General features: G+C 58.2%; 6 protein-coding genes across 6 annotated transcripts; 4 read left to right on the top strand and 2 right to left on the bottom strand.

The window, feature by feature from the left end:
• Positions 1-1,817: 1,817 nt before the first annotated feature.
• DCS_05478 (alpha-1,2-galactosyltransferase-like protein) lies at positions 1,818-2,959 on the top strand (the record flags this gene model as incomplete). The annotated part of the gene is made up of 3 exons (XM_040802781.1): positions 1,818-2,112; positions 2,175-2,602; positions 2,741-2,959. The coding sequence occupies 3 exons, from the start codon at positions 1,818-1,820 to the stop codon at positions 2,957-2,959; spliced, it is 942 nt and encodes a 313-aa protein (XP_040657814.1).
• A 1,663-nt stretch (positions 2,960-4,622) lies between these two features.
• DCS_05479 (sphingosine-1-phosphate lyase) lies at positions 4,623-6,523 on the top strand (the record flags this gene model as incomplete). Its single annotated transcript, XM_040802782.1, has 3 exons — positions 4,623-4,723; positions 4,859-5,464; positions 5,530-6,523. The coding sequence occupies 3 exons, from the start codon at positions 4,623-4,625 to the stop codon at positions 6,521-6,523; spliced, it is 1,701 nt and encodes a 566-aa protein (XP_040657815.1).
• A 2,850-nt stretch (positions 6,524-9,373) lies between these two features.
• DCS_05480 (uncharacterized protein) lies at positions 9,374-11,605 on the top strand (the record flags this gene model as incomplete). The annotated part of the gene is made up of 4 exons (XM_040802783.1): positions 9,374-9,818; positions 9,878-10,452; positions 10,501-10,603; positions 10,665-11,605. 4 exons carry the CDS (start codon positions 9,374-9,376, stop codon positions 11,603-11,605), a joined length of 2,064 nt encoding a protein of 687 aa, XP_040657816.1.
• A 615-nt stretch (positions 11,606-12,220) lies between these two features.
• On the bottom strand, positions 12,221-13,466 carry DCS_05481 (uncharacterized protein; the record flags this gene model as incomplete). The annotated part of the gene is made up of 3 exons (XM_040802784.1): positions 12,221-12,446; positions 12,504-12,583; positions 12,657-13,466. 3 exons carry the CDS (start codon positions 13,464-13,466, stop codon positions 12,221-12,223), a joined length of 1,116 nt encoding a protein of 371 aa, XP_040657817.1.
• Positions 13,467-17,069: 3,603 nt separating this feature from the next.
• On the top strand, positions 17,070-18,780 carry DCS_05482 (pyruvate dehydrogenase kinase; the record flags this gene model as incomplete). The annotated part of the gene is made up of 4 exons (XM_040802785.1): positions 17,070-17,184; positions 17,240-17,388; positions 17,502-18,496; positions 18,684-18,780. 4 exons carry the CDS (start codon positions 17,070-17,072, stop codon positions 18,778-18,780), a joined length of 1,356 nt encoding a protein of 451 aa, XP_040657818.1.
• Positions 18,781-19,502: 722 nt separating this feature from the next.
• Positions 19,503-20,855, bottom strand: DCS_05483 (uncharacterized protein; the record flags this gene model as incomplete). The annotated part of the gene is made up of 4 exons (XM_040802786.1): positions 19,503-20,246; positions 20,307-20,468; positions 20,525-20,753; positions 20,803-20,855. The coding sequence occupies 4 exons, from the start codon at positions 20,853-20,855 to the stop codon at positions 19,503-19,505; spliced, it is 1,188 nt and encodes a 395-aa protein (XP_040657819.1).
• Positions 20,856-22,986: the final 2,131 nt, after the last annotated feature.

A 22,986-nucleotide genomic window follows, 5' to 3' on the forward strand; every position in this document is an offset into this window, starting at 1 on the left:
GTCAAGAATTCATTGCGTCCAACCTCAAGAGACGGGTGATGGAAATAAAAGCTGCCTTCATAATCTCCCCGCCTCCATTCGATCAGAACCAATTTGCAGTTTATCCTTTCCTTCCTTCTTGGCCATGCGATTCTTCAAGACTACCGCGAGCCTACTTATTGGGTCGGCCGCTGCAGGCCCCATAGCATACGGTACCTGCCAGGCTGGCTGCGCGGCCGTCGTGATGGCTTGCTATGCCGCAGCTGGTGCCACCTGGGGGGTGACCCTTGGCGCCACTGCTCCTGCAACTGTGATTGCTTGCAACCTGGCCTTTGGACAATGCCAAACCGCATGCTGGGTTGTGGCCGCCATTATTCCGTTTTGGTGAGATCCCGTTGCCGCTCTGCGCCCTCGCCTTTTCCGCCGTTAACGAGCTTTCCAGAGCGAGGTAGCGGCGACAAGTCGGTAACGGCATGGGCTGCTTGCGGGACACGGCCCAGACCGCTCGGCATTGCCATCCTTGATGACGAAAAGATCAAAGTCTCCGAAAATTGCACGGTCAATATGATGGACGTCGGCAGGTACTGGATTCAGAGAGAGGAAGGGTGGAAAGGGCTGGACAGGGCTGCAAAAGAGCACTTGACGGAGGCAATTGAACGGCAGCGAGGACGTGTTCCGGGGGCTGGGTCACCGTGGTCCAACATTCACAAAAAAGAAGAAACATTTTAAAAAAAAAATCCGGTTATGCCTCTAGGTGTCCGTACGTATAATCCATCTACCCAACTTGATGATACCTTCTCTTGGGTGTCGTTGGTACGGTGTATATCGTCCATCATTTCACCAACTGGCCGATGTTAAAGAACTGTTGAGCCGTTCTGTTTCACAATCTAATAGATGGGATTATAGCAGATTTTAACGGCCTCAAAAGCGTATTGCATTCCTGCCACATCGAATGGATACCTGTTTGAAGATTAACGACGGGCAAAGTGGCGCATCGCATTGATCCGAGTCGGATGAGGGGGGAAAAGGAGATGTCCTCGACTTACCATCGCGGTCACCTCTTGACAGGATTATTTGGAGCACGGAAATAAATATGAAAAGAATATTCTACAGTCAACGCACAAAATCCCGTATCATCCATCATTATTTCTCTATTTTCGTCATAGCAAGTAAAACACATTTCGCTGGTCGTTAATTACTTCATCCTGTCCATGGAAGTAAGTACTGTAAGCTAAGTAAGTACTTGATACATACTTAATACACGTACTGAGTACGGAGTACTTACGGAGTAATACCGTGCGTGCATTTGGCCAAGCACCTGGACAAGAAAGAAAATCAAGCACTAGCCAAGTACGGAAAAAAACCAAACACCCAGACTAGTCTCTAAGCGGGACAGTTCTGTACCGGACCATTGCCTATTCGGTGCTAGCACCTTGTGTGCGAGTATAAACCTATCCTGGTACGGAGCGCCTTACTAGTACCTATCCGATGAGACTATCCTCCGTCCTTCACCCGCCCGGCACCGCAAAGGTGACAGCATCCATTCGCTTCCGATCGCAACGCTTCCCTGAGTGCCGCGATTCAGACCTCATCCCGACATCCATCCCACCCATCCCACCCACCATTGCTCGTCCGACGAATCATCGACCCCGAGGCACCGGTGGCAGACTCGTCGCCTAGCCGAGAAAGCTTCCATCTCGCCGGCGACGACGAGGACGGTTCGTCGAGCGGATGCCATAGCTTGGGTCGAAATCTGTGCCCGCGGCACTCGACCGGCTCATCCAGACAATCCCGGATCATCCAGACAAGCTTCGCGTGCGGCCGCTTGCCTGGCCACGATGCATTTTGCGTACCCGCCTCGCAAGAACTCCAACCCTCCGCCCTTCCGGCCCAGGTCAACAAGGCTACCGCTCTGGAGGAGGAGCCGGTCGAGGACGTTTGCCCTCGTGCTCCTCGCCTTCATCGGCGCCATATACCTGCTCTTCGGCCGGAGCAAGCCCAGCCCGTACCACGAGCGTGTGCCTTCCGGCGTGCCCGAGGTCGTTCTCGTCACCGTCATCGATCCGGTGTCGTGGAGCGACGAGTACGTGAGCGGCGTCAAGGAGAACCGGGAGAAGTACGGGCAGCGACATGGTGAGTGCTTGCTTCGCTCTCGTCGCAGATGGCATTCCGACGAAGCTGACCCGTGCGTGCAGGCTACGAAGTCATGGTCGTCAAGGCGTCGGATTACGATACCCACGGTGCGCCCAAGTCGTGGGCCAAGGTCATGGCCATGCGTCACGCCTTGACAAAGTACCCCGACTGCAAGTTCATCTGGTACCTGGACCAAAACGCCTACATCATGAACCCGACAAAGAGCCTCGACGACGTGCTTCTTGAGCCGACGAAGCTCGAGAGTCTGATGTTGAAGGACTTTCCCGTCGTGCCGCCCGACAGCATCATCAAGACGTTTGCCCACCTCCGTGGAGGGAACGCCGATCTCATCCTCGCCCAGGACAAGGATGGTCTCGCGCACAACAGCGTCATTGTCCGGAATGGCGAGTGGGCCAAGTTTTTTCTCGAGGCCTGGTTCGATCCGCTCTACAGAAGTTACAATTTTCAAAAGGCCGAGAGGCACACATTGGTTCGTCTGACCCTTGATCGGCACGCACGCACGCACGGCACGCACACGCACACTTTCACACTTTCTCTCCCTCCCTCGTACCGCACACATACGCAGGCACACCTTGCAGGAGACGCAAATCGGCTGACAGTCGAGCAGGAGCATATTGTGCAGTGGCACCCGACGATATTGTCAAAACTCGCCCTCGTCCCCCAACGGATCTTTAGCGCCTACTCGCATCCGGATTCTGGCGAGGTCTACCAGCAGGGCGACTTTGTCGTCCTCTTCGCAGGCTGCACCCACGAGGGTGAGAAAAGCTGCGAGGCCATGTCGTCCCAATACAGGCAGGAGTGGAGGGCAGCCTTTGGGTTGCAGTAGGAGGAGCGGGACGCGAGTTCGGCCTAGGCGTTTTTGGGGAGCGTCACCGGAATTGCATCCCCATGGCGGCCTTGTCCGTCTTGATGGAGCATGAGCCACGAATTGATCGTTCAAACGACGGCGAGGCGAGGCGCGTGATCGGGTCCAATGGGGGGGCCAATGTGCATGGGGGTTTCATTCCCCCTCCACACTGTTTCGAGAGGAGCTCATGTAAAGGCATCGGCAATGCGCGAGCGTACGGGATGATGCCTGCAACATGGACGTGCGGCACTTCCATTCGGATGGATCGAGACACTCGATTGGCTCATGAGAGTTGCGCAGCGCTACTGCACACAAAGATGAGTTGGGGACTATCGACCGACACCTCCAGTTCGCTTGCTATTCGTAGCCGTCAGCCGCCATCTGCGCATTTGCCACGATTGGGCCTTGGAAGCGTGGCAGAGAGGGGGTGTGAAGACTGGTGATGTCGAGCATTGCTGCTCAACGGGTTCGTGTCTTGTCTGTGTACGAACCGCTTCTAACGCGGATGGATTCTTTCCCACGACGGTGGATACCTGGATGGTAGCTGTAGCTCACTGCGGGCAATTCAACTCTGGGTGCCTGCACAGAATCATTTATTCTCCATTTCGGGCGTGCACACGCATGTTTGGGTCCGACGGTCGAATGCATGGCGTAGAGATGTGCCAGACAGAGACAAGAGATCCCGTTTTGCTTTGTTTTTTACCGCTTGATTGATGAGGGGTTGGCTGACCTGACTTGCAGTTGACCACCTACCCGGAACTAGGGTATTATTAGCTGCTCACACATTTCCAAGGGCTGGCGGGTAGGCCGTTGAACGTTGACGTGTTGAAGATGGGCCCATATGCCTCGTCAATTGGTTTGTGACAGGGAAAAGTCCCAATAATGCGATGGGCTCCTGTTCATCATGAGTTGCCGGAGTCGCGCGTTTGGAAATGACGGTCGCGTGGTTGTTTGATTTATGCAATAGCTGGTGCGAATATACTGTTTAATGGAGGTCCCGCCTCTGCTATGTAAGCCTGACTGACAATCGGAGGTACTTGGACGCTGCTAATGCCTACTATTAATTATTACTACCTACTAAACTAGTAGTAAGTATCTTACGGGGTACGGAGTACGGTGCATTATATGTACACCTAATTACGGCGTACAGGATACAGATATTCACTAATGTACTTAAAAAAGATGGATTGTCGATCCAAGTACAGTACCAAAGAACTCCGCACGTACATTTCCTCGCACGTACTCGCCGAAATCCGTGCCTGTACAGTGAGTAGGTGCAAATGTACTTTCCTAGTAGTGGTGCGGAGTACATTGCGCGGCGTTTGTGCCGGAGTTGGTATAAAGGTACCGCAGGAACGTGTATACTTACTTGGCACGCTTCTTCGCGCACTGTCTCATGTTTGTACATGCACTGTGAAACCCGTACTCCGCCGTCGCTGTACTTGGCGTCCGCTCGCCTTCCCCCGCCTTCACTCGGCACAGGCAGCCGAGTTCCATACGGCTAGAGCGCGCTACGCGGCGGAAAGTGCGAGGGCAGCGCCCGCACCCATCTGCTGGCGCTCCATCCACCCCTCCCTCGTCCTTCCAACGACGCACGAGATTGGAAGCACACGACGGCCGACAGACCAAAGACAGGGGCACAATGCCTGGAAGCTCGAGAATGCCCGTCAGCCTGCGGGGTGGACTGGAGTCGGTCAAGCGGCGCAGGCCGACGCTGTCGCTGGCCATGATCAACATCGACCTGTAGGTTATTGGCCCGCTCCGCTCCATGTCTCTGCGTCTGCGGCGTCGGAACCCCGGAGGCTCGCGGCCAGGTGCCATGGCGCGAGGTGCATGCGTCGTACATGAGTGGCCTTGGGACTGACGGACCCGACGCAGCCTCCGGAACGTCGTCTTCTTCTACTTCGTCCTGCGATGGACCCGCCGGGCCGTCTGGAAGCTCCGGGGCCGCGGCCTCGTCGGCGCCCTGCTCGAGCTCTACCGCGAGCTGCAGCGCGTCCTCTACGGCTACTTCCTGCGCGCCCCCGGCGTCCGGGGCCAGGTCCAGCGCCAGGTGAAGGAGTCGCTCGCCAAGATGTCGGCCAAGCTCGTGCCCGAGACGGAGACGCGCTACCTCACGCTGCCAAAGGAGGGCATGCCCGCCGATGCCGTCCGGGCCGAGCTCGAGGCCCTCGCCAACATGGACCACACCCGCTGGGAGGATGGGTACGTCTCGGGGGCCGTCTACCACGGCGAGGCCGACCTCATCCGGCTGCAGACGGAGGCCTTTGGCAAGTTCACCGTGGCCAACCCCATCCACCCCGACGTCTTCCCTGGCGTGCGCAAGATGGAGGCCGAGGTCGTCAGCATGGTCCTCCACATGTTCCACGCCCCCCCCGGCGCCGCCGGCGTCACGACGGCCGGCGGCACCGAGAGCATCCTGATGGCCTGCCTTGCCGCGAGGCAGAAGGCCTTCGCCGAACGCGGCATCCGGGAGCCCGAAATGTAGGTGTCCGTCGACGAAACCGACGGCCGGCGCGCGCGCTCGGCTCGACGCTGACGGCGGACAGGATCATCCCCGACACGGCCCACACGGCCTTCCGCAAGGCCGGCGAGTACTTCGGCATCAAGATCCACATGGTCGCCTGCCCCGCGCCGAGCTACCAGGCCGACGTCCGCGCCATGGCGCGTCTCGTCAACGCCAACACGGTGATGCTCGTCGGCTCGGCCCCCAACTTCCCGCACGGCATCATGGATGACATCGCGGCGCTGTCGAAGCTGGCGCTGCGCCGCAAGCTCTGCCTCCACGTCGACTGCTGCCTCGGCTCCTTCATGGTCCCCTGCCTCGAGCGGGCCGGCTTCGAGACGCAGCCGTTCGACTTTCGCCTCAAGGGCGTCACGAGCATCAGCTGCGACACGCACAAGTACGGCTTCGCGCCCAAGGGCAACTCGACGGTCCTCTACCGCACCGCCGCCCTGAGGACGTACCAGTACTTTGTCTGCCCCGACTGGTCCGGCGGCGTCTACGCCTCACCGGGGCTCGCCGGCTCGCGGCCCGGCGCCCTCATCGCCGGCTGCTGGGCGAGCATGATGGCCGTCGGCGAGGCCGGCTACCTCGACGCCTGTGTCAAGATCGTCGGCACGGCCAAGAAGATTGCCGACGCCATCCGGGACGCGCCGGCGCTCGCGGGCGAGCTCGAGATCATGGGCAAGCCCCTCGTCTCCGTCGTCGCCTTCACCTCGCGCAACCTCAACATCTACGACATCGCCGACGGCATGTCGACCAAGGGCTGGCACCTCAACGCGCTGCAGAACCCGCCGGCCATCCACGTGGCCGTGACGATGCCCATCGTCAAGGTGTGGGAGAGGCTCGTGAGCGACCTCGAGACCGTCGTCGAGGAGGAGCGCGAGAAGGAGCGGTCCCGCCTCGTCGAGGGCAAGGGCGCCAAGGGCAAGGCCGTCGGCGACTCGGCCGCCCTCTACGGCGTCGCCGGCTCGCTGCCGAACAAGAGCATCGTCGTCGACCTCGCCAGGGGCTTCCTGGATCTGCTGTACAAGGCGTAGCCGCACGAAGACGAGCCGAGCTGGCGCGCCCGCGGCCCGTCCGGCCACGACGACCCGAGGCTCAGGGGGCGGCGCCGGGGGGGGGCGGCGTGGGGAGGAGCGTACACCTTGCTCATGCATGGTCGTGTTTCACCTGCTAGTACTAGATGCTCATCCGTGCACCGACGGCAGCTCGTATCATCCTGACAACTGGCCTCCATTTCGCGTTCAACATGTTCCAACCTCCTCTCTCCTCATGGCCCGACTGCGACTGCGCCCCCGAGCGAGGCGGCGACGCCAGTCGGGAGTTGCCTTGCCTTGCCGGGCAGCCTCACTTTCTGACCACTTTCTGACCACGCTGCACCTCCCCTCACCGAACCGCACCGCACCGCACCGGACGTCATCATCCGTCGCCGTCGTTGGCCAATCAGACGGGCTCGGCAGACTGAACCATGCATCTGGGACCTTGGATCCAACCAGCCATGGGCGTCCACGCGATACATGCAGCGACATCCGGCACGATCCACCGCAGGCTTGGTCGGCTCTTGGTTCTGTTGTCGAGAATCACCGGCCCGGATGATGTGCAGGAGACCCTTGACCCCCGTTGTTGACCATGCCGGCCGTCGGTGAGAGAGCGAGAATCGGCGAGGCGGTTGCGGAGGTGCTGCTGCATCCGTCACTGCTGCATCTGTTATTGCTGCCCCGGCCACGGCTGCCCCGGCCACCTCTGCCCCGGCCACTGCTGCACCGGATGCCGCCCAAGGTTGCCGAGGAGGGAGGTGGCATGCGTGGGGGAGAACGTGGATGGACCGTCAATGGCAGCTGCCGGCCGTCAGTCGACTCGTTCGCTCGTCCACCCACCCACCCACCCATCAAGTCTGCGCGGCTGTAGGTCATGACCGATGTGCAGCATTGTGCATGGCGACGTGCTTCCATTCCATGCCCGAGGTATCAGAGGCCCAAGTTGCACGAGCGGGCGGACGGCATGGTCTTCTTTTTCTGCGTCGTGCGTGCCGTGCTCACGGTAGGACCAAGAGCCATCCGTGCAGAGTCGAGATGAGTCGAGATGGACGAAGCGCGAGCATCATGTGGCCAATTGTTGATGAGCTCGTCGAACTGGAACTGTTGCATCTTCAAGCTTGCATCTCCGACTGTACTCGGTCGTTAACCCTGTTGGCAGGCATGCCAGATCCCCCCCCCCCCCTCTCCCCCCCGTTGGGGCCTTGGGCATCCATGGGAACGCAGTATATCGGGGTACCTCCCTACCCATTTCTGCCTGCCCAGCTACTTGCCTGTACGAACAAGCCGATCCGCATTTATACACTTCTGTCCCCTCTTGCCACCGCCAAGCTTCATCTTCGTGTTCTTTTCGCCCCCGATCGGCGTCCACCGCAGTCGTGCTCTCTGTCCTCGTCCTCGAGAGCATCACACGAGGCATCCGTGGCGAGTGCGTGTACCCTGCCGCTGTCAGGCTCTTCTCCTATTTGTCCTCCATTGCCTATCTCCCCTACTCTTGGCACACTGGCAGATCAGCGTGCATGGAATTTGTCCGACCATTCGAGTCAACGGATTGACCTCGTCCTCCTCGTCCTCCTCGTCCTCGTCCTCGACCCATACCCGCCATGTCCTCCCTCGCACGGTACACCCGCACCCATGAAAAATGCCCGCTGTCCTGCAAGCCTCCTGTCGTAAGACGTGGTGTGCAAAGCCGAGCAGGCAGCAACGGAGTGCCCATGGTCGACGCCAAGGACGAGCGAGTGAGCGAGGCGAGAAGAGGCAAAGCAAGCAGGGCAGCAATGCTGATGACGCCGCACGGCCACGCAGAGGTTTCCGTCGTCGACTAAAGGCTTTTTTCCTCATCAAATCTCATGGCGTACGCACTGCAGCCACCCGAGCCGCCTACCTGGTTGCTTACCTTTCGCCCAAGAGGCTCTCCTGCATCCGCGGCGTAGCGCCATCTACGCCAAGCTCCGGGTGGCCAACGGACAGAATATATACGACTTCACGCAATGCTCATGCACGCCCAAAAGAATGAGGGGTCCAAGGCAAAGCAGCGGGCTGCCGCGGCCTGTCCGGCTCGCCTGTTGTTTCGCTTTTGCCGGTGGCAGCCCCTGTCGATAGGCAACTGCAACTCCTTTGCGGTGTTTCCATGACGGCTTCGCGTCCTCAGGCGCCCACGCGCTCACCCGCACGCCTCTTTCACCCAGTTTCATCTCACCAGTCTACGTGTCTGTCCTGTCGTGGAAGCCGTCTACAGCTTGCTGAGCCGGAGCTTTTACCCTCGTCCGTGTCCCGGCACGGAAGCCCACATAAAGCGGTGCGTCCCGCCTCAAGATGCCCCTAGTTGTCACCTGTCGAGTTCATGTTGCGTTGCGCAGTCCCGTCACCTTGATCTGTTTGAATCATGCCACTCGAATGCTAGTCAGCCGATCCGAGCCGACTTGTCGTCTTGTTTCAAACGACCGCCGCCGCCGCCGCTTGCTCTCTTGCTGCGACAGCTGGCTTCCCGATTCAGGCCCTGCCGCTCCATCCCTTACGCCTTGCGGCACACACGCCCGTCCGGTTACGGAAACGTATGCATACACACTCGCACTTTACCAAGCTACATTCATCCATTCGCGCATATCTGTGCTTCCATACCGATCGACATAGTCAGCCTCGAGCGGCGGCAATCACGGGAATCGCCTCACCTCCACGCACCGTATCCCGAAGGATCGGCACAAGCTCCGCCTACCAAGCACAGACTCCACGCAGCTGGTTAGGCATCGTTGCTTTGGTTGCATCGACTCCCTCCAGCGACCACCGCATCTTGACCTGTACCGGGGCCCAGATACCCTCGTTCCATCCATCTGTCGTGTCTTCCTAGACCCGATGGAGAAACAGGGTCCCGCCACGGATGGTGATACCCGGCATCGTAATCGTTGCACCCGTGCAAGAGCCCTAGCTTCGAGGCCACGGCCCGGCTCTGCCCAAGATATATATACCCTCCTAGTCGGTCTTGGCCTTGGACGTTCCCAAGACCTGAAACGATTTTCCAATGCGCTAGAGCAGCATCTTGAACAAGTCATCACGGCCAAAATGAGCCACAATAACAGCAACAGCATCACCAACACCAACACCAGCAGCAACATCCAGAATGATACGAGCAATATGAACATCACGAGCCAGGACCATACCACATTCTCTGGAATGCCCTCGAAGGAACAGGTCGAGGGTGTTGTCAGAGCCGTCTTCAAGGAAAGGATCGTGAACAACATGAACCATGACTACGACCCGGAATGGGTCGAAGAGATTGTGGATTTTTTACAGAAACGGAGTGAGTAGACGTGACCTTCATACAAAACCCCGTTCCAATGTCTGCTGACCGAGTGTCAGTCAACCTGAAGAATGAGACGTCAGATTCTTCCGCTTCAACAAGCCCCACGTCCACCTGTACATCAAGCGCGGCATCCACGCCGCAGTCGGAGTACGAGTCTTCGGATTTCATCTCGGCGAAGCCCTATCAAGCTACAGTGGAAGATGACACGTCCTCCCTGAATGAAGAGCCTGTTCTTCCCATCTTGGATGAGAAGCCAGCTCCAAACAGCTCTCGCCGACGCCCGCCACATCTATCGGGCTCCAACGACAGAAGCGCAACGCCTGCTCCGGCGGTGGACGCATCACCCAACAAGAACAGGAAACCTTTGCTCCTTTCCCGTCCCGAGAGTGTCGAAGCACCCCCTGCGGTTTCCAGAGCTCCAAGTCCAAGGCCCCGCCCAACGGTTCATTTCTCGGACCGTCCTCTCCCAAAATTGCACCAACAAGTCTCCAACAGAACCAAGACAATGATAAGGCCAGATTCCGCTCAGCTCATGTCTTTAGACGACCTCCAATGGGGAAGGGTGTTCGATGTCAACGCGGAGCCTACTGTGCGGCTTCGAAATGTTTTGCTTGGCCTGGCAAAGTATATTGTACGATTGATCATTATGATCGGAGAGAAGAGAAGCTGACGCCAGTAGAATGATGAGTTTGAGCCCCGTGGCTCTCCAGTCATTACACCTGACAAGATGTATACATTCTACCGCAAATTCCGTGTGGACAAGGAGCTGTATCCATTTCAACGTAGGCAACCCCCTTTCCCCCACACGCGCAGCAATTTCTGAGCCAGCACTAACAATATCAGGAATCTTTGACACTTACTCGAGAAAATCTCTTTACGCCCTCAGACGCCTCTTCAAAGATCTTCAGTGCGAGTACTTCGCCGTCAATTCGGGTAGCAGGGACGCGGACAGACCTTCGGTCGCGGCACTCTCGCCTAAAGGCTTTGTTGACTGGATGGTCACCTTCATGCAAGCGACACCTGACATCGAGGCTCGACGACTATCAAGAGTCGTGGCAACTCTTCCGATAGCAGCTGCAGACGCGAACACGCTAGATGGCAGACTTCAGCGGCTGCCGAAACAATTGTCCCGCCACTTGTTTCCTTCCAGGCCGCAGGACAAGACGCGGCAGTGGGTATCCAACGCAGTCATGGACTGGGACCAAACCATGAGCCAGGTAGAATGGCTATCCGTCTCGTGGACGACGGCATTCTGTGACGCCCTCTGTCGCAGCCTGAGCCCTGCGTTCCGTGGTGACAGTGGTCGAGGTGACAGCCGGCGGAAGAGATGTACTCGTACAGAACGGGCGTCCTACGTCGAGGTCCCGTCATCCAAGCCCCAAAATCGGTCCCCGCGGCAGCAAAAAAGCGATGGCCGCGGTGAGCGACCGATGAGGGATGTCATTCGGACCTATGTCGAGGGCTCGTCCCCACCCAGGCATCTCCGGGACGCCTCCCCCTCCAGACAACACTACGTGCGTGACCGCAGGTATCGGCGCTCGGAACCCAAGGCGAATCGTCAAAGACACGCTGCCGCGTCTCCGGCACATGAAAGCTCATGCGCATCGTCCTTGCACTCCCGGAACACCGCCCAGGTCACATCGCCACCGAGCCGAACGGCGGAACCCCTGAACCGGGTGGACAACTACGCGTTATTTCAGGGGCGAAGCGAGATGGGACCAGGGCCAACATACGAGGAATTTCTACGTGAGACGGGTGCTTGGTCCTCACGCCGAATCGGCTGAAGAGTGCCCACGGTAACGTTAGCATTCGTTCCCCGCGGAAAAGCACGAGCAGGGGGTGGCTCTTCCGAACGGCTCTTCCGAACGGCTGTTTTTTTTCGTCACTGGCACCTCCGAATGTCCAAGGGTTTGAAGGAGGCCAAAAGGTCGCATGCCCGGCCGCATGCCGAAACCATGGATGAACGCGATGGACGGTTGATTGATACCCCGCGTCTATGATGAATGATGAGGTTCAAGGAAATGGGAAAATTATCACGCTCAGGACAGCCTGGTAAGCCACGATTGGGCGAACTGCTGCTCCGTGCCAGGTGGAGAATCACGGATGTAGTTGTATGAAGCTGCGACAGAAAAAAGTCAATGGTACACAAACGCCATGGCCCGCATCATCCTTGATTGTTCCTCGAGACCTCTAGTCGGGGTCGAGATCCATGGCCAACAGGGCCAGCACCACCACACATCTCTTGCTTTTTGCTCGTTTGAGAGAAATACAATGATCAGCAGTGAAGAGAAATAGAATTTTGCTTGGATATTCAACGCAACAAGAACATTTCATGGCGCCGGCTGGTGTGTTTCGTGAACATGTCGTAGCTCGTCAATTCGTGCAGTAGTCGCGCGTCACTAAATGTGAGACGGTGACGTCAAGAGTGAAATTTCAGCCGTCTCGGGACTGGAGGGGAGCTCAGACAACGGTCGCTTTTTCCTGAGGGCCTTCAAGTCCCCTTTCAAGGTGGAAATGCAACGCTGCAGCTCCTCGTCAGGATGGGGAGGCATCTGAACCTCGACTGCTTTGAGACGAATGCGAAGTTGGAGAAGCTCGTCGTCATTGTCTCGAAGCTCTCGTTCCCTGGAGGAATGTGAGTAGATTGCACTTTGTCGAAGAAATACGTGTCGGGTGGCTCACAGGTAGGCCAAGCGATTTTGCAGAAAGATGATGCGGCGCGCAGCTTGCTCGGCACGTTCAATGAGGAGATAGTGTATGTGCTGAGGGCGTGTTTGTCAATCATGGTTGAACGGGTTACAAGGAAAGAAGGCAGAAGAGGTCGCAAAAACCCACATCAGACTCTTCCCGACGGGCACGAAGGTTGCCCACGACGGCAGATAGCTCGTGGTTGAGCTTCAGCATCTCGGCAATGACCTCGGCTCCACTCCCGGGAGGGTTCTCGATGGCGTCGGCCCCCGTTGCCTCCATCTCGGACCTCCACTCGCGTTGTCGAGGCGAATTCGAGCGGCATAGGCTTGAGGGGATCGGGGAGGAGGCCGGAGGTGAAGCGATACAGGAGCGGGCGTGCAGCTCGAAGGTCTCTGGGCGTAGCATCTCCCCGACCACTCGTTCGAGGAGGTCGAGCTGTCCTCCTCCGGCAAGCTCCCCCGCAGCCAACCCGTCATTGGAGATTAGAACGGTGGCAAGCTGGGTTAGACGGCTGGCGAGGTCGTGTCTCGAAGCACGAGCAGCATCTTGGTCGACGCCGGGGAGGGTACTGGCTCCGGGCGAGTGCTGAGGTGGAGAGGAGCGAATGCCAGGCCCTGGACTGGAGAAGTGGATGCTGGACACTTCACTGGGACAGGACAAGGGAGGGGGCAGATCCGGGTCCAAAATGAGGTCCGGATCCAGGTTCAGGTCGAGGTCGGAGAGATGGCTGCTACTGCTGGGCGATGGGAGTCCGACGCTGCCCCGATCCGCCGCACCTGGAGGCTGGGATCCGTCAATAACCCTGTCGTCCTCGCCCTCGTGATCTTGCGAGCGGCGGCGACTCAACGGCTGGCCGGCGACGTCTTCTTCTGGTGGGAAGCCGGGCTTGTGCTTGGCGGGGGGGTGTTTCCCATCCTCTCGAGCCGCCAGGAAGCTCATGGTCGATTCGAGCATGATGGTCACCGACTTTGGTTTTCAGCGGGAGTGTCTCAATCGTCTGTCCAAGGTGGGCCGACGCTAGTTGGGTACATGGGGCAGGCATTGGGGCTGTTGGCAGGCTAGGACCAACTTGGTCCCTTCCGTGAACTTACTTTACTGTACTCCGTAAGCACTTACTGGTCAGTACTTTGACAGACGGAACCAACGGCGACTTTACCAAGTAATATTGCTCGCTACCGGCCTTGGGTGCAGCACGGTATGCAGCAAACTGAACACTGGCCAACTGCAGGTGCAGAGCACAAGTCGTACACTGATCGCCAGTGATCCGTGCTACCTGGGTACCTGTAGTGACTGGCTCAGGACGCTACAGTGACACTGCGGCGACCGACGGCCCAGTACGCTCGTCGCGAACTGCATACCCAACGACACTCGAGACGTCTCGCTGCCCAGGAAGATATTCGGGCATTTCGCTCTCCTCAGCGACAAGATACGCGACAGAGTATCTCGATTCGTATCGTCAAAACCCTGTTCCAAATTCTTTGGCGTAGCAGTACCAGCGGCGGTAGCCCATTGCCACCTGATGGAAATAATAGGGTTGCTATGGCGGCCAGTTGATGCTTGCCACCCGTGGGCTAGACGAGGTTGCGGCTAGGCGCAACTTGTCGAGCGGCGAACTGAGCCGCAGACAGCTGAGCACTTCCAGCTGGGGTTCCGGTTCCCCTCGGCCGCGTCTCGTACTTTGTTGCAGACAACATACAAGCGATCTCCAGCGAAGAATATGTTGGTCGACCTTTGATGTAACCCAGGGGCCCCTGAACCAACTTTGGCAATCTCGAGCGTGACGCAAGTCATGGAGAATCCTTGATTTAATAATACCCTTTAATATAGAATGGCAGCATCGTATTGTTCGTCGGGCATTTCGTGCATTTCGAGAATGGCGGGATCGTATTGTGCGTCATGCATTTCAAGAATGGCATCGTATTGTTATTTTTATTCAGTCTGTAGAATATCAATATGCATTCGCATGGACACAGAGTCAACGAGGCCAGATTTCGCGGCTAAAGTATATCGCGAACAATTTCTGCACGCCAACAGCCAGAAATGCTACTTCCTCAGTTTGCGGCAGGCTCCTACGCATCGAACATTCTAGAAGATGTCGTGGGTGGAAAGGCAGAAGGCAGGCGGTGGGCGAATACGCTAGCCTAACATAGCATCTACGAAATGTTGCAGGTACGGACGCTGAACACCAGCAGCGTCTCCTACTTGCACACCGACAGTGAGAGCGTCCTGGTGATTGTCGACGTCACGTTCGACCCCAGGCGCTCGCAGGGTCCAGTAAATGCCTCGCGACAAGACACGCAGCCGCCATCGCAAAAGCCATCATCACAGGCATTGTATGACAACCGGCCACTCAGCCAGCGGCTCACGATGGCTCCGCAGCACAGAGCGTACGAAGGCGTCCGAAGGCGGGCGCACACGAGAGTAGAGTGCTCTGCTGGTCACCGCAGCTCACTGTAGGGTAGGGTCGATCACCAAGGTCGTCCCGTGGTTTGCAAGGATTCTGCTCACCGCTGTCCTACCACCAAGATAGGTGCTAAGCAATACTACGAGACTCGGCCGGGTTGCGCAGCCAAGTTCTTACATTCTCAAGTACGAATACAATAGCGACCACTTCGGACAATACATGGCAGTTCTCTGCAGCTCAACTGGCCATGTGCTCTAGTACGTACTGCAGCCTGCCTTCCTGCCTGCATACTCATGACGCCTTCCATACAGTTCGCTGCCTAGGAGCCTGCAGTCGGGGCATGCTTGCCTGCTTCCCATGAAACACGGCTTTGCTAGTCCTGAAATTCCGTCTCCTCGACCGTTTATCCTTTCATCTCCGACCTTGCACCGCTCACCTCTCGCCTCTCACCGTTCACCCCCTCTACGTATTCACACGTCACAAAGTGCGCGAAAGCGAACCGAGACCGATCCCATTCTCGACATGGATGACGTTGCAGCACGAATCTAGGATCGGGCCACATATATCACCGCAGTGTACGTAACCTGCATTGAATCAATCGTCACCGAAAATCTGTCTAGGGAACCGGTATGAAATGTGTATGGCCTGTGTTCTGCACCGTACGGATGGTCGACGAGTACGTGCACGGCCACCTACAGTACATGTCGACTACACCTTACCACGGCGTCAGAATGCTACAAGCACAAGCACGTGTACACCCCCGGGTACCGAGTACGGACGGCAGCACTTATCATGTCCAAGTACCAAGCAGTACGTGCTGCGATAGTGCATGTGCCGTACGCCCACCGCAGATGTGCAATTCGCCATTCCTGGCTATCTGTTGTGACTGGTAGTAAGTTCGTGCCAAAAGCAAGCTCACTTACACCTACGCATAGTACAAGTAATAATTAGTTACGCAAGTACGGAGTACAACAGCTACCATGGTATTGCTCAAGAGCAGCGCCGCGAGGCCGTGATCGGACGCTCGCGCTAACCCGGCTTAACACTGGCCACGGTAGCATCCACATCCTCCTCCGCCATTCATACCATTCCGATTACCGACTGTGCGAGGAATAAGTACATGTACATGGGCAGCGCTGTACTTGTACATGCAAATGCAAGTACGAGTACGGCCTACCTCAAAGCCTCGTGTCCCTCCCCACACACCATGCTCCTCCTTTCTCTGATCTGTCTCCATCCCTCCCTCTCTCACTTAGCCGACGCTTCCCACACTCGCCGGCCGTTCGTCCGTTCCCATCGCCGTTCCTGACCGACCGACCGAGCCTCCTTCTACCCTCTCTTCCCTCATCCTTCCTTGCACCGACTCCTTCTTCTCCTCTCGCGCGCGCTCGCCGCTGGACATACGCTGGATCCCCCATCCCACAGAGAGCCCTTCAGCGTTCGCCCCGACGCGATCCCCTGCTAGCCGTCAACTGCCGCAACCGGCCCCCTCTTTCGCCGCCAGCCGGACATCCCCCACTCGTCGCCCTCGCCCGGACCCTCTTATTCGCTGGTACTTAACAGTACAACTACGGTACGGAGTGCCCAGTACGGAGTACTTCTACGGCATATCGATACCTGTGCATGGGCCGAGGCTGTCGTCACTCAAAGTCGCCAACCCGGCTGAGCTCATCCGCCATCCCTGTGGAGCCACTTTGACTCAGAATCGCCCAGAATCGCCCCGCAGCTCGCCGAAGCCGCGACCCCTTCCTTGAACGACGTGTCTCTGCCGCCGAGAGCTGCCGCCGCCGGTCCCAGCTCGATTTCCAAGTCCAAACCCGACGACGACCTGCCACGACGAGAGCGCAACCTCCGTCGACCGACAGCCGACGGACCTTTCGATTGATGATCCCTCGTTCCGATCCATGACGACCCGCTAGCCCTCCTCCCCTCCTTGTCGCCCCTCGCCGTTCGTCGCCCCTCGCCGTCCGTCGCCCCTCGCCGTCCGTCGCCCCTCGCCGTCCGTCCGCTCCGCTCTCCTCTCCTCCCGTCGGCTCGCATCCTCGCTATCCTCCGCATCCTCCACATCCCCGGAGCATGCAACGCACCTGCGGCGTCTGCTCTGGATAGAAGCCGCACAGCAACGACGCCGACGCGACGCCGCCGCCGCCGCCATGTCATGGAAGGCGTCCGAACGGCTGATGGACACCATCAGGCACTATGCCAAGTTTCCCGCTACCGGCGTGAGCTTGCGCCAGATGGTGCAGTTCGGCGACAAGCCTTCCATCGGTGAGTCCTCCTGCCCCGTGCCGTCCCCCCCCCCACGCTCATCCTCGGCCCGCAGGAACTCTGTTCCGCGCCTCGCAGTTCCTCGCCGAGGAGCTCCCCATCCGCTTGGCCCATCGCGTCCAGGAGCTCGAGGATCTACCCGACGGCTTGAACGACATGCCGTCCGTCCAGAAGGTCAAGGACTGGTACGCCCAGTCGTTTGAGGTATGTCTGCCTGGCCGCGTCCGACCTTGCCCTTCCGACCTGGCCCTTGCAACCTTGGCTGTCCCCGCCCCCCGTCCCTCCCTGCCTCTGCTAACGCCCGCCCGCGCCCGCAGGAAATCACACAGCTGCCTCGGCCCGAGCTGGAAAGAGGCGTTCGCGACCGTCTGATGAAGCCCGGCAGGCATGCCGGTCGCGGAGTGCTGCAGCAGCTCTCCGAGGCGACCCCGAACCCTTCCATCGGCGAGGGTGAGTCCTCCGGCTGGGGGGGTCTGCAGAGCGTGAGCAACGGGAACGGCAAGACCCGCTCGTTGTCGAGACGATACTTTGCCACGGTCGACGACAGCGGCGATTGGCCCCCCGAACTCCAGCTGTACAACCAGGAGTTCGCCCAGACCCTGCACACCATCAAGCGCCGCCACGACGGCGTCGTGACCACCATGGCGCAGGGAATCCTCGAGTACAAGCGCCGCCGCCAGCGCATGCAGATCGACGGCAGCATCCAGTCCTTCCTCGATCGCTTCTACATGTCCCGCATCGGCATCCGGATGCTCATCGGCCAGCACATCGCCCTGACGGACCAGAGCCACCATCGCGACCCGGCCTACGTCGGCGTCATCTGCACCAAGACCAACGTCAAGGACCTGGCCCAGGAGGCCATCGAGAACGCGCGTTTCGTCTGCGAGGACCACTACGGCCTGTTCGAGGCGCCCCGCATACAGCTCGTCTGCAACCCGAACCTCGACTTCATGTACGTCCCGGGCCACCTGTCGCACATGCTCTTCGAGACGTTGAAGAATTCCCTGCGCGCCGTCGTCGAGACGCACGGCATGGACAAGCAAGAGTTCCCCGTCACCAAGGTCATCGTCGCCGAGGGCAAGGAGGACATCACCATCAAGATTTCCGACGAGGGCGGCGGCATTCCGCGCAGCGCCATCCCCCTCGTCTGGACCTACATGTACACGACGGTCGATCGTACGCCGAACTTGGACCCCGACTTTGACAAGAGCGACTTCAAAGCCCCCATGGCCGGATTCGGTTACGGCTTGCCCATCTCGCGCCTGTACGCGAGATACTTTGGCGGCGACCTGAAGCTGATCAGCATGGAAGGGTGAGAACGGCCCACGTCGTCTGCGCACGTGCATGAAGCTTACCTTGATTCCGTGCAGGTACGGCACCGATGTCTACATGCATCTGAATCGCCTCTCGTCCTCGTCGGAACCCCTCCAATAGCAATTACACACCGCCGGGGCCACTTCCCCATCCTTGATCCTGCGCAAGCGCCTCAAACTCAGCAGAGAGGTGACGGAGCGGAGACAGGTGGGCGACGCCGAAGCGGTGGTGAATGCCCCCCCCAGCCAGGAATATTTCCCCAAAGAGGAACGCGAGCTGTGAACGGGAAAGGAAATGCTATCATGCTAGTAAACCAAGTACATCGGCCACATCCACGCCGCCACCCCCCTAGACGGGGCAACCGCACCGTCAAGGTCGAATGTGTGTCGGACGGCGGCAGAGCAGCGGCTCGAACGATGGTGCCGTGCTCGACGACTCGCTGCCGCGGCATGTTGGCGAACGATGCGTCATTTCGTGAGGTGAGCCGTAGAAGGGAATCGGCAGAAGAGCTTCTGGGCGAGGCCCAAAAGCAGTCACCTTCCTAGAGGTTGAGAGAGGAAGTGGCAACTGTATTTATTGGAACGTTGCAATGCGACGTAAGAGAGGGCCAGGAAATGGACCCGATGAACGGCGCGACATACGGAACTGGCCGAAGTGGAAAGCGTTTTGCCAGTCATGTACAAGAATTGTTGCAGCTCGTCGGTGGCCACACCGCATCAGATAGGACGGGACGGGACAGAACCACGTCCTGGGACAATCGGCATGGGGCCATTTCCTCATTTGAAATATTCACAAGCTTGATCGATTAGCTACCATTTCTATCTGCTCATTATCGAATCGCCGAAGAACATGGAAATCAACTTGCTTTCGCCACGCCGGCCCCTTGTTCGCGATCCTTTCCCCCTCAAGCTTGTATCAGTTCCATTCTGCCATGACACTCCCTCAAAGCAAATAAATGGCAATGTCAATCATTGCCACAAGAGAACCATCGGAAAGCAGAGCAATCACTCGCGATAGTTTGCTCTTCTCTGTTGGTCGATTTTGGGATCGACAAATGCCCGGCGTGAAACGTCGACAACCCCCCGGGGCATGAAACCTTCGGGCTGTCGGAGCTCAGATGCAGTCAAGCGCTTCGGTTTGTGCCAATTGCCCTTACCCTTGGGCCTGGTTGATTTTTCGACCGTCTGCTGCCAGCCGCTTTGCTGACCAGGACGCTCGTTCTCGGCCCAGCTGGAAGGTGCCGATTCCTCGTCCGTGGCCGATGATGCCGTGGGTACCTTGACTCCCGAATACTTTTGACCATCGGGACCCCACGCGTTGAACGGAACCCCCGGGACGTTCTGGTAATTTCTCGCCCCTCGAAGCGTCGTGGCAGTCGAGACACTGTCCGGGCATTGAATTGTCGTCCACTCTTCAGGGGCAGTAGGATGACGGGAGGCATGTGGTTTCCGTAGATGCGGTGGCAACGCGAGCTCGGAAGCTGCTACGGACGTGTAGGAGGCGCCAGGACAGACCTGGCCCCGCAGGTGCGGCAGCATCCCTCCGGTGATGCTCGACTCGCTCTGCAGTTCAGCTTGGGACACACTGCTGGACATGTCCTCCGTCTTGATGGCCCGCAGCGCTTCCTGAACATGGGCAGGGATAGACGACCAGTCGACTGCTCCAAAGTCCGTGCTGGGGTTGTTGTAAGTGAGTTGGCCGCCATTGCCCTCGTTCAGTCCGAGGGATGCAAAGTCAGCGATGGGAACCTGCCAGAGTCAGAAGTAATCTCGCACAAAGTCTCCCCCGCCCCCGGGCACGATACATACATGAGGCGGCTTGTCATGCTGGAAATTCATGGCCCCGTCACTGTCGCGTTCTGACCATATTCCGGCACCTTCCTCTTCGATGGAAATATGGCCCGTTTCCAGATACGTCGGCGTAACTCCGGGCTCCTGCGTTTCGGTCCAGGCAACACATCTCATGCAGATCTCGAAGGCGTCGTGAGCAACGATGGGATCGAAGCGTGACACGGTCGAGCACTTACATATTCACCGTTCCTTTTGGTGTTTTTGCTGAACTGTTTGCCATCCTTGACAAGGCCACAAACTTGGCACTCAAATTCATTGCGAGGTTCCGCGTGTTCGCGGCACGTCATTCCAGTGTTTGCTGCGTCGATTTCGTTTCCGCGCTTGAGCTCTCTTTCGACCAAACCCTGCTGGCGTTTGGAGAAAGCGTCCCAGGTCTTCCATTCCCAACCGACTCTACATTTGAACCTGAAAAAAGCATAAGTGTCTGTCACTTCAACGGAGAGGCGGATCGTACTTGTCGGGTAAAGCAGCGTTGTTTCTGTGGTCGACTATCAGCGGGAGGCTCATGCTTTTGTCCCGCTCGGTAAAAATGATGCAGAAGAGGGACAAGGCATTCATGAACTTTCACCCACTCACCGTTTTTTCCCATTGGCTTGATCTTTTCTGGAAGCCATTGTTGTCAGGGCGGGCTGGTCGTCTCTCTGGGCGATGTCGAGGGCGTTGGCTGCGGAATGTCCGTGTGAGTGAGAAGGACAAAGTGAACACCGACGAGGAAATGAATGCAACGCCTTGATGGGCGGTGCAGCGGCTGTCGAAGAACAGTCGCTGCTAGATCCAGGAGCCGGGGTTGGAGAAGGCGGCACGGTGCAGGGCAGAGTGTGGACAATCTCAAGGCCAATGTTGGAAGGAAATAGAATGGAAGCGGACGAGAAGACGAAGTGTCGGCCTATTGGTCTCGACAGTTTTGTTGCCTCTGGCGATGCTGGTTGAGAAAGGCGAGTGTGCTTTGATGTCGTTTGATGAGAAGGAAGGCAAGCGTGTTTCGGAGTGGTTCGGTGAGAACAAAAAGGCGAGCATGGCTTGATAAAGAAGAGAAAGGCAAGCGTTCTTCGATGAGGACGAGAAGGCACTTAAGTGTGCTTCGATGTGATTCCATAAGCATGGAAAGGTGAGCGCACTTCCATGTGGGTCGAGGAGCATGGGAAGTCAGGTGTCCTTTGAGGCAAGGCAAGGCAAGAGCGAGAAAGGCAAGGCAAGCGGCGTTCGAGGTTGGCAGCTACCTTGGACCTTGCGTGGAGAGCAGCCATGATTTGGGGCATTTGCTTGCTGAACAGGCAAGATGAAACCTAGACAGATGGAGCCAAGGTTTGCTGGCACGCATGGGCGAGTGGTGAGTGCATTCATCGGAGAAGGGAACGTGCCGTGTCGGGAGGCTGCAGCAGTCACATCGTCGTAGCTGCTGGTCGTGGAGGCAATGCCGGTGCGACATGGCTCAACACCGGGAGAAGTGAAGCAATGGTGACGGAAACGAGATCAAGCAATGGTGGCGGAAACGAGATCAAGCAATGGTGACGGAAACGAGATCAAGTTCAAGCAAGGCGTAGTCCGATGGACGGATAGCAGGTAGGAGCTCGGAGCTCGTCAAGGCAGAAGGCCACTGCCGCGGACGACCACACCAGCCTCGGCGATACGAGAGCGGAGCGGAAGAGTTCTGCGTCGGTAGGTGTACCGGAAACGGGCAGAACATCACGTACAACGGTGACCCCTGGTGTCGTCTTGATTGCGGCGTTGATGGACGGTGCTGGGACGCGGAAGCATGTGCGTTGGTAGCGCACCCTTGTGCGATGTGGAAAAGGAACCAACGACGTGCATCATCACCATTGCGGCGGCGGTTGCACAGCATGCCAATACCATGTTTGGCTGCATTGCATGATGGGATGAAAGGTGGACGAGGGAGATGTCATGGGTCGGACCGGAACCCCCTCCCCCTTCAGACATCTTGCCGATGCGTGCCACGGAGTATCCTACCAGAGCAGTGGCATCATGCCACGGCGGAGAATGATTGTGACGTCCGCCAGACGCCCTCCTCATAACCACGCCGGCCCGACCGTACAGGCTGGCTTATTGCTGGCGTAGACAGGCATCGGTGGCGCCGAGACTCGACATTGTTGAGCAAAATTCGGGAGGCGTGTCCGCTGTCCACCTTTCGACGTTCCTCGTGGTGCAGCGAGCAACTGTTCAGCCGCTTGCATCGACGCGAGTCCAGGACAGGCCCGAGAACTCGCCGCTCTTGATTCTCGACACAGGAACCACTCGAGCGATTTGCGGGAATCGGACCCAAGCGGGAGGGCGTACGCCTGGGTCGGGCCGCAGCAAATGGCTCGTCACCGCCGTAACCGTTGCTGCAGGCCAACGGTCCGACATGGCCGAGGCGGCTTCGTGAGGAAAAGGTCGGGGCTCAGGAGGCGGGATGGCGTCAAGGCCTGTGCGTGGGGGTGGCCCCTCGGCCGATGCGGCAACAGTGCTGACGCCGAGGGAGAAGTTGCAGGCAGTCTGGTGAAGATGATGAAGATGAGCCATTCATTCTCGTCGCCGTGGCCATCGGTTGGGGGGAAGGCGGTGGCAGGGCGAAGGCATATACGCTTTGCCTACAGCATGGGCCTGTGCTCCATGCTTATGTGAGAATACAGTACAGCAG

The sequence above is a fragment of the Drechmeria coniospora genome, chromosome 02, assembly GCF_001625195.1.
Source record: "Drechmeria coniospora strain ARSEF 6962 chromosome 02, whole genome shotgun sequence".
Taxonomy (NCBI): domain Eukaryota; kingdom Fungi; phylum Ascomycota; class Sordariomycetes; order Hypocreales; family Ophiocordycipitaceae; genus Drechmeria; species Drechmeria coniospora.